Source organism: Caretta caretta, chromosome 2 (assembly GCF_965140235.1).
Source record: "Caretta caretta isolate rCarCar2 chromosome 2, rCarCar1.hap1, whole genome shotgun sequence".
NCBI classification, from domain to species: domain Eukaryota; kingdom Metazoa; phylum Chordata; order Testudines; family Cheloniidae; genus Caretta; species Caretta caretta.
This window is the reverse complement of record NC_134207.1, coordinates 185,927,973-185,946,750: the sequence shown is the minus strand read 5'-3', so window position 1 is coordinate 185,946,750 and position 18,778 is coordinate 185,927,973. Positions and strand designations below refer to the sequence as shown.

Sequence of the window (18,778 nt, the reverse complement as noted above, 5' to 3'; positions counted from 1 at the left end):
CCAGGAGTGGGCAAACTTTTTGGCCCGAGGGCCACATCTGGGTGGGGAAATTGCATGCAGGGTCATGAATGTAGGACTGGGGCAGAGGGCTGGGGTGCGGAAGGGAGTGTGGGGTGTGAGAGGGGGTGCAGTATGCAGGAAGGGGCTCAGGGCAAGGGGTTGGAGAGCAAGAGGGGTGTGGGGTGTACGAAGGGGCTCAGGGAAGGGGGTTGGGGTGCAGGAGGGTGCTCAGAGCAGGGGGCTCAGGGCAAGGGGTTGAAGTGCAGGAAGATGCAGGGTGCAGCAGGGGACTCAAGGCAGGGGGTTGGGGTGCAGGAGGGGTGCGGCAGAGGGTTGGGGTGCAGGATGGGTTCAGGGTGGAGGCTCCGGGGTGGCAGCGGTGCGCAGCAGGGCTAAGGAGGGCTCCCTGCTTGTCCTGGCCCTGCCACTCCCGGAAGCGGCTGGCACCACATCCCTGTGGCCCCTGGGGAAGGGAGGGGACGACCATGGGTCAGCGCGATTTGTATGTCGACAGAAGTCTGGTGAAGACTCAAGCTTCGTTTGAATGCTAAGCTTACACTGCAGTGTAGACATATCCTAAATGTATTGATATATATATCAGTCTCACTCAAGTGCTCAATCTACTAGACTACAGCTCTCCTCAGAAAGGTTGACATTTTCTCCATATATATTAAAAAAAAAGATATGCAAAATGTAACTCTGAAAACTTCTCAAGCGGTATCTATTTCATAGCAAAATAAATTTGTTTACCACATTAGTGGTCATTTATAGGCCTGCTTTTACAATACAGTTTATGGAAAAGAAGTTTTCCAACAGGGATTTGTTGAAAACAAATTAAGCGATTCCTCTCTAGAGAATATCTTTTACTGTTCTACAAGACCTTTAAGATTTAGGTGCATCTCATGATGTAGCACACCTAAACCCCTGGGCAATAGAGAATAAGGGGCAGAGGGAAAAGATGTAGATACAATTCATAGGGAGGCAGGTTTTCTGAAGTCTTCTGCTTTCATTTAGACTAGATACAGTAATTTCAGAAGTGAATACATCGTGTGGCAAAATGGCCAATGTTGGTATGAGGAGTCGTGCGCTTTTCTTGGTGGGGGGCTAGAACGCCACGCCTTGTCCCTGGTCTTTGGGCGCCTAAGGCCCCGCGAGTGACCCGGGAAGGTGGTAGAGAAGGGAAGCGGGGAAGGGGTCTGGGTTTGCTCCTCACTCTGAGCCCAGCCCCTCTCAAACCCTACGGGTTTCTTACCCTCTGCCCCCTTGGGTAGGGTTACCCTGGATCCTTTCTCCTTCCTTGTACCAACCCTGACTGCCTGAAGCAGGGGTTTTTTATTAGGTTCCTGACAGGACCTTAATTGACTACAGGTGCTCCAGTTAGCCTGTAGTAACCTTTCCTAGTCCACAGGGAACCACACCTTAATTAGCCTACAGCTTATTTATCTCCCGTCTACCACTCTCTCACTGCTCCCTGGCCCTGCTGTATCACAATACTACTTTTTGGAAAATGCATTTATATATAATAAAACAGGGTGAAATTAACTCTAATTTCTTTACTTTTTAAAATTATATTAGAATGCCCTTTTAAAGCAATCTAGGTTTGTCACAAAAAACGATCAGAAAAATCCTATAAATATAAATCAGGATTTTCTTTCATCTGAGACACAACAAGAATGATAAAAGCTACAAAAAACAGTTTTATTGAAGCCACTGATGCAGCACCTTTTTAGTTGCAGTATTAATTTTTATAATTGGCTTTCACTTAAAACACAAAGCTCAAAGTAATCTGTTAATTAAAACAATGAGTGATGCTTCTGTTCTTTCACTACAACCAAACACTATACTAGAACCACAATGTGGAATTTACAACAGGAATTCAATGCACACCAGTTTGCTTCACTGAACTGAACCAAAACTAACAGTGAAGTAGTGAAGTAAATTGCTAGTACAGTGAACTTGAGTAACATCACAGAGTCCTTACTTCAACACACGCCAAGTTTTCTAATAGCTACAACAGTTTCAAAATGCTCTTACAATTGTTTATAGACACTGAAATATTTTTCTTTTAAAGAAAAAAAAATTTATGTTTAATTCCTGGAGAGAGACATGATCTAAGTTAAATATATGTAATGTATGAAAATGTAATAAGGAATTACACACACTTACTTAGATCGCTATTCTGAAATCTCCTCATTACCCCTTTCTGAGCACAAAAGTAATTATTCTGAACATATTTTGAGGACATAAATTGCTTTTAGTGGTGCTGCAAAACTAACCATTTTTACCAACTTCACACTGCAATGGTGCAGAGAAGTAAGTAATGAAATTATTGCTACCACTGCCAGACATTTTAACCATTCACATAGTGGGGTACAAGAGTGCCGTGCAGAAAAAGATATTAACAATGACTTCAAGAAAAGACCATCAGTATGAGAGAGTAAGCATTTGTTAGAATTACACTAATGTCTAACTTTAAGATTGTGGCTTAAATGCATATTTCTACAACAGATTAACCTGAACTTCACTTTTATAATGCTAGTTGTTCCACAAAACAGATTACAGTGCTTAACAAAGGTTAAATCTGAGTTACATTAACCTACGACTTTGAATAGCAATATACAGGTGCATACTTACCACTGATGTTACTTAAAATCGTATTTCCAGAGTCTCTCACTTCATCAAATTTTGCAAATATTGTTTGTAATCTGGAAATAAGGGAAAAGATCAATTTTAACGTCTATGTGAATGAAGTAGGGATATTTCCCCAACCCCCAAAATGAAAAATAAAAACTAAACTCCAACTCAGCTCTAACTGTGTTTTCTTCATGAGCAGATTTATAGATGAATGTTTGAAACTAAAGCTGTTTATTATTCCAGCCAGCAGAAATCTATGGAAACAACATCTGAACAACTTTTCCTCTTAAATAAATTCAACATATTCAAACAAAAACAAAATTCACTTAGCAATTAACATTGTATATTCCAAATAACATGATTTAAAAAAAATAGAAGTCTATTACTACATTACATTTATATTAATGGCATACATTAGGCTTTATGTGAACATACTAGCATATTTATGTAAAGCTCTAAAAAGTAATTATTTTAAAGTAGGGGGTATACTGTAAAAATTAAGGATAAGACTGAATTTATTTGGAGGCAATTAACAGATTTCTCAAAAATCTCTGTTTTATTTTAATAAAACTATTGTTCGTAAGAGTAGTTTTGCTTTCCAGTAGCAGGAAAAAAGTAGTTATATTTCACATTCAAAACATACTAAACATTTTACTCTTATTAAAGTAAAAGGAAACAATATTTTATGTAGGATTACAAAAACAACAGAAATATGCTGAGTGCTCTAAGTGCATGTAAATAGACAGTAAAAGAAACTACAGTAAAAGCTCTGTTATCCGGCACTTTACCAACCGGAAAGCTCTATAAACCAGCATTTCTGATCTTCATTGAAACCCCAGTTTATAGTCCAGTTGGCGTGGGGCCAGAAGGCTCCCTGTCTGGCTCCATGTGGTTCCTCAAAAGCAGAGACATGTCCCTGCTGCTCCTAGGTGGAGAAACGGCCACGAGGGGTTCACGGGGGGGTAGGGGGGCGTGCACTCTGGGAGGGAGTTTGGGTGCAGGAGGGGGGCTCAGGGCAGGGGGCTGGTGCGCAGGAGGGGTTTCGGGGCGCTGGACCGGGTGGTGCTCACCTTCGGCAACTCCCCGCATGCGGCAACGTGTCCCTACTGCTCCTAGGAGGAGGTACACTGCCCCAGTCCCAAGCAGTGGCTCCACAGCTCCCATTGGCCGGGAACTAAGACCAGCGGGAGCTGCGGGGGCAGCGCCTGCAGGTGGAAGCAGCAAGCAGAGCAGCCTAGCTGCACCTCCGACTAAGAGCAGCAGGGACATGTCGCCGTTTGCAGTGAGCGCCACCCAGATCTGGCACCTCACAGCCCCTCCCGTGCCCCAGCCCCCAGCCCAGAGCCCCCGCCCAGGCCCAAATTCCTTCCCTAGTAACTAACTGGAATTTCTGACTTATCGGCACCCCCATTTCCGCAACATGCCGGATAACAAAATTTTTACTCTATTCAGTTAGTATCGTCCATATTCCTCATTTAGTCCAGAGTGCTATGAGATAAAATGTACTTGTATCTATGTATTACTGAAACAGACAAACGTGAACGCAATGGATGGCAATTGCAGTTTAATATAAAATAATTAAAATCATATATACATTTTCCAGGCTTGGAATATATCAGTATAATATGTCAACCTTTTACAAAAAAAATAGAGCACAGAATAATTAGGTACATCTAAACTAGTGACTGTACACTTGTCCATACACCTAGCTGTGTCATAATCCCCTTACGGTCACATCTCAACCCCAGAATCATGTAAGTAGAAGGGAGCAAGGGGAGTAGAGGACAGTAAACTAGTACACCTGAGGGGTAAGTACATGCCTTGGCTGTGAGAGTCGTAAAGGGTAACAAGAAAACATTCTACAAATACATTAGAAGCAAGAGGAGGACCAAAGACAGAGTAGGCCCATTACTCAATGGGGCGAGGGGGGGAGGGAAACAATAACAGAAAATGTGGAAATGGCAGAAGTGCTTAATGACTTCTTTGTTTCAGATTTCACCAAGAAGGTTGCTGGTGACTGGACATGTAACAGTGAATGCCAGTCAAAATGAGGTAGATCAGAGGCTAGGGGAAGAACAAGTTAAAAATTACTTGGACAAATTAGATGTCTTCAAGTCACCAGGGCCTGATGAAATGCACCCTAGTATACTTAAGGAGCTGACTGAGGCGATATCTGAGCCATAAGCGATCATCTTTGAAAAGTCATGGAAGACTGGAAAAGGGAAAATATAGTGCCAATCTATAAAAAGGGGAAAAAGGACAACCCAGGAAATTACAGACCAGTCAGCTTAACTTCTGTACCCGGAAAGATAATGGAGCAAATAATTAAACAATCGATGTGCAAATGTCTAGAAGATAACATAAGTAACAGTCAGCATGGATTTGTCAAGAACAAATCGTGTCAAACCAACCTGATAAGTTTTCTTTGACGGGTAACAAGCCTTGTGGATGGGGGGAAGCAGTAGACGTGGTATATCTTGACTTCAGTTAAGTCTCACATGATCGTCTCAAACAAACTAGGGAAATGTAAGCTAGATGGAGCTACTATAAGGTGAGAGCAAAACTGGTTGGAAAAACTGTTCCCAGAAAGTTATCAGTGGTTCACAGTCATGCTGGAAGGACATAACAAGCGGGATCCCTCAGGGATCACTTCTGGGTCCAGTTCTGTTCAATATTTTCATTAATGATTTAGATTATGGCATAGAGAGTACACTTATAAAGTCTGCGATACCAAGTTGATGATACCAAGATGATACCAAGTTGGGAAGACTTGCAAGTGTTTTGGAGGATAGGATTATAATTTAAAATGATCTGGACAAACTGGAGAAATGGTCTGAAGTAAATGAGATGAAATTCAAGAAGGACAAATGCAAAGTACTCCACTTAGGAAGGAACAATCAGTTGCACACATACAAAATGGGAAATGACTGCCTAGGAAGGAGTACTGGGGAAAGGGATCTAGGGGTCATACTAGACCACAAGCTAAATATGAGTCAACACTGTAATGCTGTTGCAAAAAAAAGCAAACATCGTTCTAGAATGTATTAGTAGGAGTGTTGTAAGCAAGACACGAGAAGTAATTCTTCCGCTCTAGTCCACACTGATTAGGCCTCAACTGGAGTAGTGTGTCCAGTTCTGGGAGCCACATTTCAAGAAGGATGTGGACAAATTGGAGAGAGTCCAGAGAAGAGCGACAAAAATGATTAAAAGTCTAGAAAACATGACCTATGAGGGAAGACTGAAAAAAAACTGGGTTTGTTTAGTCTGGAAAAGAGAAGACTGAGAGGGGACATGATAACTGTTTTCAAGTATATAAAAGGTTGTTACAAGGAGGAGAGAGAAAAATTGTTCTCTTAACCTCTGAGGATAGGACAAGAAGCAATGGGCTTAAATTGCAGCAAAGGAGGTTAAGGTTGGACATCAGGAAAACACTTCCTGTCAGGGTAGGTAAGCACTGGAATAAATTGCGTAGGGAGATTGTGGAATCTCCATCACTGGAGATTTTTACGAGCAGGCTAGACAAACACCTGTCATGGATGGTCTAGATGAGTGTTATGCGACTAATCTTTAGTCTTGTTATGAGTGCAAGGAACTGGACTAGATGACCTCGAGGTCCTTTCCAGTCCTATGATTCTATGTACAGGGGTAGGAGGGTGGGTTGTGAAATGAACAAGTGGAACACATCTTGAAGCACAACAGTTACAAAAGGTTAATAATCGCATTCCACTCTAGGTGACTTCCAAGCAGTTAAATAGGCGGAGGAATCAGAATTCACATACACAAAGACAGCAGTACAGCTCGACCAAAACTGGCTTCATCTCTTGAATGCTGACTGATGGCGTAATGAGAGGGTGTGCACTAAAGACAGGTTGCTGTTTTACACATTTCCTGAATAGAGCTCTGCACTAAAAATGCTTCCAAGGATGCTTGCAATCTTGTGGAATGGTCAGGTTAGTTGGCAGCAAAACACCTGCCTGAACATAAAAAAATACATGAAATTATCCAGGACAAAACTGTCTGTGAAGATATTGGGAGACCTTTCATCCTGTCTTCTATGACCACAAACAGTTGGGTGGACCTCCAGAATGGTTTAGTTCTTTTTATGTAGAAAGTTAGAATCTGTCTAACATCCAATGAGTGAAGACATTATTCACTCCTATTTGCATGGGGTTTCATGTAAAAGACACGTAGGTAAATTGCCTGATTGCTTTGAAAATGTGAAACCATTTTCAGGAGAAAATTGGGGTGAGGACGTAAATACATCTTATCTTTAAAGAAGACTGTGTACGGTGACTCTGATGTCAGAACACGAAGTTCTGACACTCTTCTGGCCAAAGCGATAGCAACGAAGAACAACACCTTCCAGGAGAGGCATAAGAAGAAGCATGTTGCTAAAGGCCCAAACAGTGGTCCCACAAGTTTTGAGAAGGCCAGGATCAGGTCCCAAGGAGGAACCAGCTTCCTTACTTGAAGGTAAAAACCTTTCTAAGCCTTCGAGGAATCAGTCATTTGAAAAAACAGCTTGGTTATCCATCTGAGGGTGGAAAGTGGATATTGCTGCCAGGTGTATCTTGACAGAAGAGACTGCTAAGTCTTGCTGTTTCAGGTGCAATAAATATTTAAGTATGTCTTATATGGCTTAACGCATAAGCGAGACTCAACACTGGGATGCCCAGACAGAGAACCGCTTTCATTTCAAGAGGTAAGTAGCTCTGGTGGAGGGCTTTCTACTGCCTGAAAGAACCTTATAAACTTGCTCTGATCAAGCTTGCTCTCTGAGACTGAGCCATGAAGCTTCCAGGCCCTCATATGAAAGGAGCTCAGGTTCGAGTAGAGCAGCTGACCATAGTCCTGGGAGATCAGGTCTGGGTGCAACAGAAATGGGAATGGAGTCGCCACTGAGAGGTCTAGCAGAGTGGCATATCAGTGTTGGTGGGGCCATGCTGGAACTAATCAAAATACCCCAGGCCTGGTCCCGCTTGATCTTTAGCGGTACTCTGTGCATGAGTAAGACAGGTGGAAAAGCAAAACAAAATTGCCCCATCCAAGGTTGCAGGAACACATCTGTGATGGAACCCATACTGTGGCCTTGTAGGGAGCAGAATTGCTGACACTTTCTGTTGTATCTGTTTGCAAATAAGTCTATTTGGGGAGTGTCCCACTGCTGGAAAATGACTCTCGCCACATCCGGAAAAACAAACCACTCATTGTTACCGGAGAAATACCTGCCGAGGTGATCTGCTACCTCAGTCTGTGCCTCTGAAAGATAAGAGGTCTCAAGATTGATTGAATAGGCTATGCAAAATTCCCATAGCTGCACTGCTTCCTGACAAAGGAGGGAAGAGCAAGCGCCTCCTTGCCTGTTGAGATAAAACATGGCTGCAGTGTTGTCTGTGAGACAAAAGTTTCTACCCCTAACGTGGGGCAGAAAGGCCTGTCTGGCAAGGCAAACCTCTCTGAGTTCCCTGATGTTTATGTGAAGGGAAAGTTCTAACAAAGACCAAAGGCCCTGAGTTCCGAGGGGCTGTAGGTGAGCTCCCCATCCTAACACTGACACATCTGAGACCAAACTCATTGACAGTTTTGGGCGTATAAAGGGAATGTCCACACAAACTATAAGATGATCCAACCATCAATTTAGGGACAGGAGAACATGTGGAGGTACGCAAGTACACTGTCCAGATGGCTATAGCTTGGTGAATACACTGATCTGGAGGGATCTGGGATGCAGCCTTGCATATTGTACCACATATGTGCACAAGGCCATATGACCTAGGAGCCTAATACAATTTCAGGCTATTGTGATTGGATGACATTTGAGATGCGCTACCAAGGATTGGATTGGTTGGAATTGAATCTCTGGGAGGTAGGCCCTGGCCTGGGTAGAGTACAGCACAGCACAGCCCAAACAAACTCTATCCTTTGCACTGGAAAGAGGGTAGACTTCATTTATCAGAAGGCCTATTACCTTGAATGTCAACTGGATAAGTCGAACGTTGGACCCTACCTAAGCCCTGGAGCAGCCCTTGACTAGCCAGTCACGTAGATAAGGGTAGACCTGCACCCTTAAGGTCCTCAAGAAAGCTACCACTACTGCCATACATTTTGTGAACACCCAAGGAGCTGCAGACAGGCCGAACAGGGGTACCATGAATTGGCAGTGTGAGTGGTTCACTATGGTATATTGACACATGAAAATTAACATCTCAAACTGAGGGTGGCATACCAGCCTCCGAGATCCTGAGCGGGGATAATGTATGCCAGGGTGACCATGTGGAACTTTAGCTTGTTAACATAGTGGTTGACTTGCTGAAGGTATAATATAGGTCTTGTCTTTTGGAATTAGGAAATAATGGGAGTAGAACCCCCTTCCTCAAATTCCACAGCACCTCTTCCATGGCTCCCACCCAAAGAAGAGACTGAACCTCCTGGACCAAAAGTTCTTCATGAGAGGGGTCCCTGAAGATGAACGATGAGGGAGAGTGGGAAGGAGGATTAGAAATAAACTGGAGGGTGTATCCCACTTCTACTGTGCTTGGTATACAACCCAAGGGACTTAACGGTTGCTCTTGAGTCTTTGTCCATGAAGCTTCAAATCCGTCTGCTACAAAAAGTGCAAAGCTCCTTCGAAAGGCGGATCCTGAATAGTCTTGTTGGACCAGCTATGAGGCCCTCGCCATGATTGTTCCTTGTCCACTAGTGAGGAGGACTCTTGCCTGGCCTCTTGTGGGAGCAAGTCTTTGAAGTTTTGCATAGAGTCCCACATTAAAATCGTATCTGCCCAGCAGCGTCTGCTGGTTTGTAATTTTGAGTTATAACCCCATGATAGAATAAACTTTCCTATTGAACAAGTCTAATTTGTTGAGTTCGTGGTGGTACCCTGAGGACCCACTCTCACTGACAGCCGATGCCAACAGGGATCTCGGGGGGGAGGGAGGGAAGGGGAGGTGTAAAGGAACTCAACCTTGGGGAACATAGTATTTTTGTTCAGCCCTTTTTGAAGTAGGGGGAAGGGATGCAAGAGACTTAATTGAATCTACAACACCCTCACTTTTGAAGGGCCCACAGTGGCTAACATGTCAACCAGGCTCCGGGAAGACAGACACTCTCACTACCTCCATCTGTATGCCCAGATCTAAGGCCACTCTCTAACTGTTGGTACGCCCTTTAGTCATCCGAGGAGACTGTCTTGTCAGGAGGAGGCCAGCACTAGATGTGGGTGCTCTTTCTCCATTTCTGCTTCTGTAGTACCAAGGCAAAGAAGTGCTTTGGCTTAGATATTATTCTACTCTGACCCCTGTAACTGGCAATATTTGGTGCCAGGAATCGCCGCCTTTCGGCAGGCTGTTTCTTATGCCTTTTTTAGGCACTATGCATGGTGATCAGTGACAGGACTCCGGTACAATAGAAGAAGCACTTCTGACTAGCACAGAGGCACTTGGTGCCGAGTCTCACTGGCCTGGCGCAGATGGAGGTCTCAGTGCCACCTCAAAGAGCAGGAACATCAGCCTGGCCTCCCAATCCTCCTTTGTGCAAGGCTTAAAGTCCTTGCAAATCTGGCAATAGTCCCCAATATGACCTTCCCCCAGGCACTTCAAATAGCTTGAGTGTGGGTCACACAGGGGCATAGCCTTGTTGCAAGAGGTGCAGAGCTTGACTCCTGGTGACCAAGGCATTCTCCAGCAACAGGAAACAGACAAAAAAAACCCGAAAAACACGGTAACTAATTTATTAAACTTCACTAAAACTATGTACAACAAAGAAAGTCCACTGAAAGAACTTGTGAATGCAAGGAGAGTAGTTCCAGTGACCATCACAGGCAGTAAGAAGGAACTGAGAGGATGTGGGGTCAGCTGGGTGCTTTATACCGGTACTAAAGTTGCATGGCAACAGAGGACACTTGAACCACCGAGACCGGTACCACAGAGGGAAAAATTACGGTAACTGTGGGTGGGCATGCGCACACCTAGAGAAGAATGCACATGTGCAATCACTGGAAGAAGAACTCTGCTTATGGGAGCCACTCATGGGATCACACCATTACTAGCCTTGCAAACCTGCACAATCACGACCCCAACAGTGGACTTCCCAGCCTGTCTGCACTGGTATGGCTTTCCTCAATCAAATGTTCTAGCACTGGAAGTGTGGTACAAGCTCCTCACACAGCTCCACGAAGGTCTGTTTCCTCATTCAGAAGTTCTGAAGCCACTGCTTGTCATCCCAGGTTTCCAAAACAATTTGATCCAATTACACTGTGGTGATTCTCCTGTACCAGAAGCAACAGTCTATCTGTGGGAAATACTGGAAATCACCATATCTGTTTCAAGGGACCTGAACGGAATGTCACTCAACTTCATGGCCTCCCATCTTTGGCGTGTCAGAAAGTTCTGCCTAGATTCCACCCAGCATCTTGCTGGTCACCTACGCTGTTGCATAAACATTAGTCCCACAATAAGGAGCAAGAGTAGAGCCAGATGATCATTCAGTTGCTCCATCTCTTCCATATAGTTTGGCAGGAGGGAAAGGTGAGCAGGAATTGCCACTGGCCAATGTGTGAAGGCGGTAGCCAGTACCAAGACCACACAGCCAAGTGGTTCCTAGAGCATCTCCTGCGATGCACAGTATCCCGGAATACTGGCCCTGAAATGACAGCGCTAACATTGGCTAACAAAAGCAGCAGTGTGAATGTGGGAATATGTGTTTAGAAAGCATTCTGCCCATATCCAGCACAGCATACGTGGACATTTGGTGTGGATATGAAGAACACGTATGGGTGTGTACATGGTCATCTACCCTGTTATGCACATAAATCTCAAGACATCATGTATACTTAAGTGACATTACTGAAAGTATAGCAGTGGCAAATGTCAGGTATACATGAAAGAATAAGACAAAACCCTGAGTTACTACCCATGATAGTATCATACCTTCTATGAAATTTTCACATGTACCATTTGACCTTACTAGCAATTAGTAAATTTAGATATCCCTAGGGAAATGCTGGCAACCTTCTTGTGAAATTTAATGCCACACAGTATTACTCACCCTCTAAAACTTACTAAGATTAAATAAGGGTGAGATGTTTATGCAAAACAGAAGAGACTTGTATATCTATTCTAGAATAAAACTTCAATGGTTTATTAGTCCTTATACTTCAGGACAGAAACTGATGGCTAGATGGGTTTCGGAAGAAATCTGCCTCCATGGAATAACATTGCACAACAGGAGACTGATTCTTATGCCTTTCTCTGAATCATTCTTCATACTGATAGCCACTGTTAGACACAGTATACCCAACTAAATGGATCAATGGTCTAGTCTCAATATGGTAACTGAGTCGAACATAAGCCTCAATTTTAGATGTAATACTGGTTATCTTGAATCCTAGTTTTAAGCACAGCCATAACTTACATGACACCTTGTGCAGCTGTACATTTGCACAACTCAGTTACGGCCAAATGTCAACAGTTCCCAACAACATATTACTTCATACAAAACGTATGTTAAAAGAATAAATACTTCCTAGTCATCAATCGATTTGTGCATTGAATGAGGCAGTCTTATTTAAAAAACAGTATTTTATCATGTAATTGAAAACTATTACCTTGCATACACACATGAAGGCAGAATTAACACTGCAGGAGCAAACAACTTGGCATTTCCTGACTTATGAATGCATCACTTTTTCTCACTGTTCAACATGTGGGCCCATTCACTGTACACAATTCAACCTCTGTAATTCATGATGAAAGTTGCCTTTCGACCCTCACCTCATTCACTGCATACCCATTTCATTCACCATCCAACCTGCACACTGAATAATGAATAAATCACGTGGTTAAAAAAAGTATATACTCAAAGAACATATTCATGGTGTATAAAGAACCAAGGACAAAGTTATCAGCACGTGGAAAACCTTAACTTCGGCATTTTTTGACTTTGCAATCTTAACATTCTTTTAACCTAGAATATACCTTTTAAAAAAATCAAATAACTATTAATATTTTTATATTGAACTATTTACTATACAGCAGTGGAATGCTCCACCCTGTCCTGCTCTCCATGTGTACTCACTGAGAAGGCACAATATATGATTACACAGAATGAGGTAGAGAGCTGCCACATTTCATACAGTTCTTCACATATATTAATTATATTATATTATATTAGGCAGTGTTCCATATCCAATATTCTTGGGGGGTGGGGAAGGTTGTGTGTGTTTTACGACCTTAACTCCACCTTATCCAAAATTTTATCTAATTTTTCTTTTGCAGTAGGTTTGCACAGTTTTTCTGATTTATTCGCACAACTCTTCATTTTGGAACAGTCACTTCACTGTAATCATCAGAACAAGAACAATATGTTTGAGGCAACAGTAATTCACAAAAACCATACATTATGCTGCTTTAATTTTGAACCTCACATTTTTAATTAGGTCACACTGTGAGCTCAAAGAAATTTTTACGAAAGCATTTCAAGCTGCAAGTTCATAAAAAAATTAATACACTATACAGAATAACTACATTCAATTCTTTTCATGTTGGTTCAACCACCTATGCAATAATTTTTAAGCAAGTGTTTTTTCCAAGATTCTCTTTACATACATGCACTGACACAACTATTCTATTTTCTTTTGGGTTTAACAAGAGTGTCTACATGGGGAGTTACACCAACATAGCTAGAGTAATAATTATACTGCTAGAATTCTGTTGATTAATATCCCCAGATAGATAAGCCCTGAAATATCCCTAATTTCACCTCTGGCAAGCTATACTGGAATGAAAATTTATCCTAGATTTGGCAGCAACTCTTGCTAAGAAAGATGTAATTTAATACTTCAGTGCTGAAGGGTCAATTATTGCCACCTCTTGCATTTTACATCCGTCTTTCCCTTCATCATGTATGTGCTGGTTATTTTTCTTGTCTATATTTCTAGCACAGAAAGTTCACATGCTAATGTTACTATAACCCATTCCAGGGTGGATAAAAATCAATTTTTTTTTTATTTAAAATAGGTTTTTTCCTCAAAAAGCGTTTTATCAAAAAAATCCAATCTAAAGATAGTTTCAATTAAGATACATTATAGCTCAAAGATACCTCATCATGGAATAGGGATTATAAATTCTAATTCTATAGTATGAGACAATATATTCATGTAATGTTGACGAAAAGTTTTGTAAATGAGTTCCAATAGTTTACGGATTAGGGACCAATCTTATCGGGTTCCAGGGGCTTCTGTATAGATTATTTAGGTTAATCTTTCTATCTACCCAATGGGACTCAGTGCTCAGTCTGGAAGATACCATCAGAGATGTTTAGTTTTGCAGTTTTCAAACTGTGGATTTGTGTCTCCCGACATAACATGCTTGTTGTCATAAATATAAAGGGAAGGGTAAACCCCTTTGAAATCCCTCCTGGCCAGGGGAAAGCTCCTCTCACCTGTAAAGGGTTAAGAAGCTAAAGGTAACCTCGCTGGCACCTGACCAAAATGACCAATGAGGAGACAAGATACTTTCAAAAGCTGGGAGGAGGGAGAGAAACAAAGGGTCTTTGTGTCTGTCTATATGCTGGTTTCTGCCAGGGATAGACCAGGAATGGAGTCTTAGAACTTTTAGTAAGTAATCTAGCTAGGTATGTGTTAGATTATGATTTCTTTAAATGGCTGAGAAAAGAATTGTGCCGAATAGAATAACTATTTCTGTCTGTGCATCTTTTTTGTAACTTAAGGTTTTGCCTAGAGGGGTTCTCTATGTTTTTGAATCTAATTACCCTGTAAGAGATCTACCATCCTGATTTTACAGGGGGGATTTCTTTATTTCTATTTACTTCTATTTTTATTAGAAGTCTTCTTGTAAGAAAACCGAATGCTTTTTTATTGTTCTCAGATCCAAGGGTTTGGGTCTGTGGTCACCTATGCAAATTGGTGAGGCTTTTTATCCAACATTTCCCAGGAAAGGGGGGGTGCAAGTGTTGGGAGGATTGTTCATTGTTCTTAAGATCCAAGGGTCTGGGTCTGTAGTCACCTAGGCAAATTGGTGAGGCTTTTTACCAAACCTTGTCCAGGAAGTGGGGTGCAGGGTTTTGGGAAGTATTTTGGGGGGAAAGACGCATCCAAACAGCTCTTCCCCAGTAACCAGTATTAGTTTGGTGGTGGTAGCGGCCAGTCCAAGGACAACGGGTGGAATATTTTGTACCTTGGGGAAGTTTTGACCTAAGCTGGTAAAGATAAGCTTAGGAGGTTTTTCATGCAGGTCCCCACATCTGTACCCTAGAGTTCAGAGTGGGGGAGGAACCTTGACACTTGTTAACAGCAAAAAAAAAGTTTTTAAATAAATAAATAAGTAACTAGAGGTGAGAAATAACAGACCTCAACCCTACTGTCCCTCTGCAAATTTGTGTACACAGAGTCAATCCCTTACCTCTCATTGTAGCCTTCATTGGATTTGAGATCTACCATACCCTTTTCTCACCAGAAGGGAAAACCTATAATGGTAGCCTGCCGTAAAAGAGACCCAGTTTGGGAATATTTTAATGAAGTTCCTCTACCTGTGGATGAGACAGGCATGCGTGCAAAATGCAAACAGTGCAACAAAGAAATGCAAGGCCTGGTTGCCCGAATGAAACAACATCATGAGAAGTGTTCCTTCTCAGGAGGAAGCTGCGTTGAAGATGATGAAAGGAACATGTCTGAACATGCAGGATCTTCAGGTTGATAAACTTTTTTATTCCATACTTCTTCCTTAAGGACTGTCTGTCTTCCTTCTGGACTATTCTTGAATTCTCATGTTTGAGCAAAAAATATAGTTGTTACTCTATGGTACTATCATTTTAGATGCAGTTGTGATAAAAAAATAAATAGCTGAAATAGGCAAATCTTCCTTTTATAATTTCACCTTTAAAGTAGTACTGAGTAATACTAAATGAGCAGTATGGGAATAATAATTAAATAACTGCATTGACTTATTTTGTTTAAGAGAATCCATCCTCAACATACAGGATTCTGAAGACTATCCACCTTCAAGATCACCATCATTTTCTACAGTTTCAGAGTTATCTACCAATGATAGAGTTTCAGTCACATCATGTATGTCACATAGCCACAGTATATCACCTGTAGCAAAAAGAAAAAAAAATCTCCATCATTCAGAAACAACCACAGATAAGTTTGTGACAAGAACCGCAGACTACTAAAAGAGGTAATTGATGAAAAAATTGTCCAGTTTGTTTATGCAACAAACTCTCCTTTCCAGATGACTGATAACCCACACTTCATTAACATGATTCAGTCATTAAAACCAGGATACAGGCCACCCAACAGAACAGATGTCACAGGCAAATTGCTGGATAAAGTGTATGAAAGAGAAATTGAGCAGTGTGCAAAAGGTCTAGAGGGTAAAATTGTTAACCTGAGTCTTGATGGGTGGAGCAACGTCCACAATGATCCAGTTGTATGTGCTTGTGTGACAACAGAAGAAGGGAATGTCTTCCTTACAGAAACATCAATATGTCAGGAAATGCTCACAAAGCAGAATACTTACAAGTAGCAGCAGTAAGAGCTAACACAAACTGTGAAAAAAAAATTAAAATGTCTAGTACACAGCTTGGTCACAGACAATGCTACAAATGTATCCAAGATGAGAAGAAATTATTTAGAAGAGAGTCCCAAGCTAACATATGGTTGCAGTGCTCATTTGATGCACCTCCTAACCAAAGACTTCAGTGTTCCAGAAATAAAGGCTAACGTTAAAATTGCAAAATACTTCCACAACAACTACTTTGCAGCAGCTGTTCTGAAAAAAGTGGAAAGAACGAAGCTAACTCTCCCACAAGATGTGAGATGGAACTCAGCAGTGGACTGCTTTGAGCACTAGATCAAGAACTGGCCCAATCTGATGACAGTTTGCGAACAAAATTGTGAAAAAACAGATGGCACTGTCACACCCAAAGTTCTCAACATTGGGCTTAAGAGAAATGCTGAACACATGCTGAGGAACCTGAAGCCTATTTCTGGAGCCTTGAACAAAATGCAGGGAAATAGCTGTTTTATTACTGATGCTGTTGAAATTTGGAAGGCACTGAGTGAGATCTTAAAAAGAGAAATATGCAATGACAGAGTTAAATTACAAGTATTAAAAAAACAAATGGGACAAGCACTATCTCCAGCTCATTGTCTTACAAATATTCTCAACACTTGGTACCAGGGTCAAACCTTAACTGCCGTCATCCCTCCATAATGCAAACTATAATAAACTTCAGAGCTAAGGGTGAACCATTCAAGAAATATATGTTTGCTGATGTTTTAAAGGAAGTCACACCAGTGAACTGGTGGAATTCACTTAAGCACCTGGATTTAGAGACCGCTGAAGTGATAATCTCACTTTTAACAGCAGTAGTTTCTTCTGCTGATGTAGAAAGAATATTTTCTTCCTTTGGACTAATTCATGCCAAATTCAGAAATCATTGGGAACCTGAAAAAGCAGGAAATCTTGATTTTCTTTCCAGATTATGAACAAACAAGAAAATGAAGGTGAAGATGACTGAGTTAGCTGCAGAAGCCAATATTTTAAGTTTCTTATGTTGACCTGGCTGATGTTGATTTTTGTTTTTTAAATTTCATTTAACTATTTTAGTTTAAAAGAATTTTAACAAAAACAAACCTGATTTTAAAAAACGTGAATGTTTAACTAAATTCAAAAATTCATATGCTTCTTTGGTTAATATTGTAAGGTTTGCTGTTGAAGAAAAAAATCCAGAATACAGAACTTTGTTGTTTTAGTTAAACAAATTTAAATGTCTGTCTGGTGATGTTCTCCTCCTAATACAGCATGGCAAGAAAATCCTCCAAATATTAATGATTAACCTGTTGAATTGGAGATAGTTCACCTCCCAATGACTTCATAAATATCTGCTTCAATTACATTTGGTAAATGAAATAACCAAACAATCATTCATTTTCTGATATAGCTGTAAAACCAATCTGAAAAGTTTTCAGAATAAATCACTTTAAAAATATATAATGAGTACCTTCTAAAAATGAAACCTACATCTATCTCTGAGTTGTGAAGAATATCTATTAAGGTTATAACAACCAACAAGAATGCACTTTTATGTAGAAATCCATGATTAAATTGAGTCTTTCTGACTAGTGATTTAAATCAAATCCACCCTGACCAATTCTATACATGAACAGGACACTATATTCCACAATTAAGCGTGCGCCACAATTTACAGCCTTCATTTTTAAAAAGTGGCTCTCTTTCATTCATGGGTGAGAAGATAACTCTCAATGCAAACTTATACTGAGTTGTCCTCCCAAGTATGCAGACCGCCTGAAACAGAGCTCTGAAAGGTTTAAGCTGTGTCATTTATTTCAGTGGGGTAATCTCTGAAGCCTGAATGGTGGAAATTTAAAAACAAAATTATTTCAGCAAAGTACCCAACCTATGTGTTTACCTCATAACTGAAACCACCCAAGCCTTTTTTTTTTTGTGTCAAAAGCCCCAACAATGCCCTCAACACATCTGTCAAAATTCCCAGCTTCCCTTCAACTTCTTGGATACAATTATGAGTTGCCAATACAAAAATCTGTGGCATGCAGAAATCTGTGATGGATTAGTAAAATAAACTGCATTTCGTATTACAACAAACACAAGAAGGTGTACTGTACTGACTGTATTGGTCTTCAGGTTTAATTCAATAAAAATCTCCATTACTTCATTTCAATGAAAACGTTGCAGACTTTCCCATTTGCCTTAGAAACCAGGGTCTTAACACAGAATTTAGATCCAGCCTGGCAGAAGGTGCAAACAACCTTGTATACAAATTACCCTGCAACAACCGAGAGCTGTACTTTACGTGAAAATTTTTAAGTTTTTATAAAGCCCCTCCATATTTAATGCAAAAATGAACCACCAAACAGACATAAAACAAACCCCAAAACACAGATTACTGGACCTTTTAAATCTAGTGGAATCTTAATTAGAAGTGTTACAAACTTTGTTCGGCATTACCTACATGTGATATGCCCCGTATATTAATGAAGTTACACAAAATTTCTTACAAACTGCGCTTAATTAACTTTTCTGCCTTCCTCAACGTAGGACGCAAGCATTGCTTTGCCAGTGCTTTAGAGCAGAGTGAACTG

The 18,778-nt window shown here is 41.1% G+C and overlaps 1 protein-coding gene across 34 annotated transcripts in view; it reads right to left on the bottom strand.

Moving 5' to 3' along the window:
* The window catches only part of CLASP2 (cytoplasmic linker associated protein 2), a 265,828-nt gene that overhangs the window by 210,330 nt on the left and 36,720 nt on the right, over nt 1-18,778 (bottom strand). For all 34 annotated transcript variants that reach the window (XM_048838896.2, XM_048838906.2, XM_048838922.2 and 31 more), the window contains exon 7: nt 2,635-2,705. In XM_048838896.2, coding sequence (XP_048694853.1) covers nt 2,635-2,705 — 71 coding nt within the window. The remainder of the gene's footprint in view (nt 1-2,634; nt 2,706-18,778) is intronic.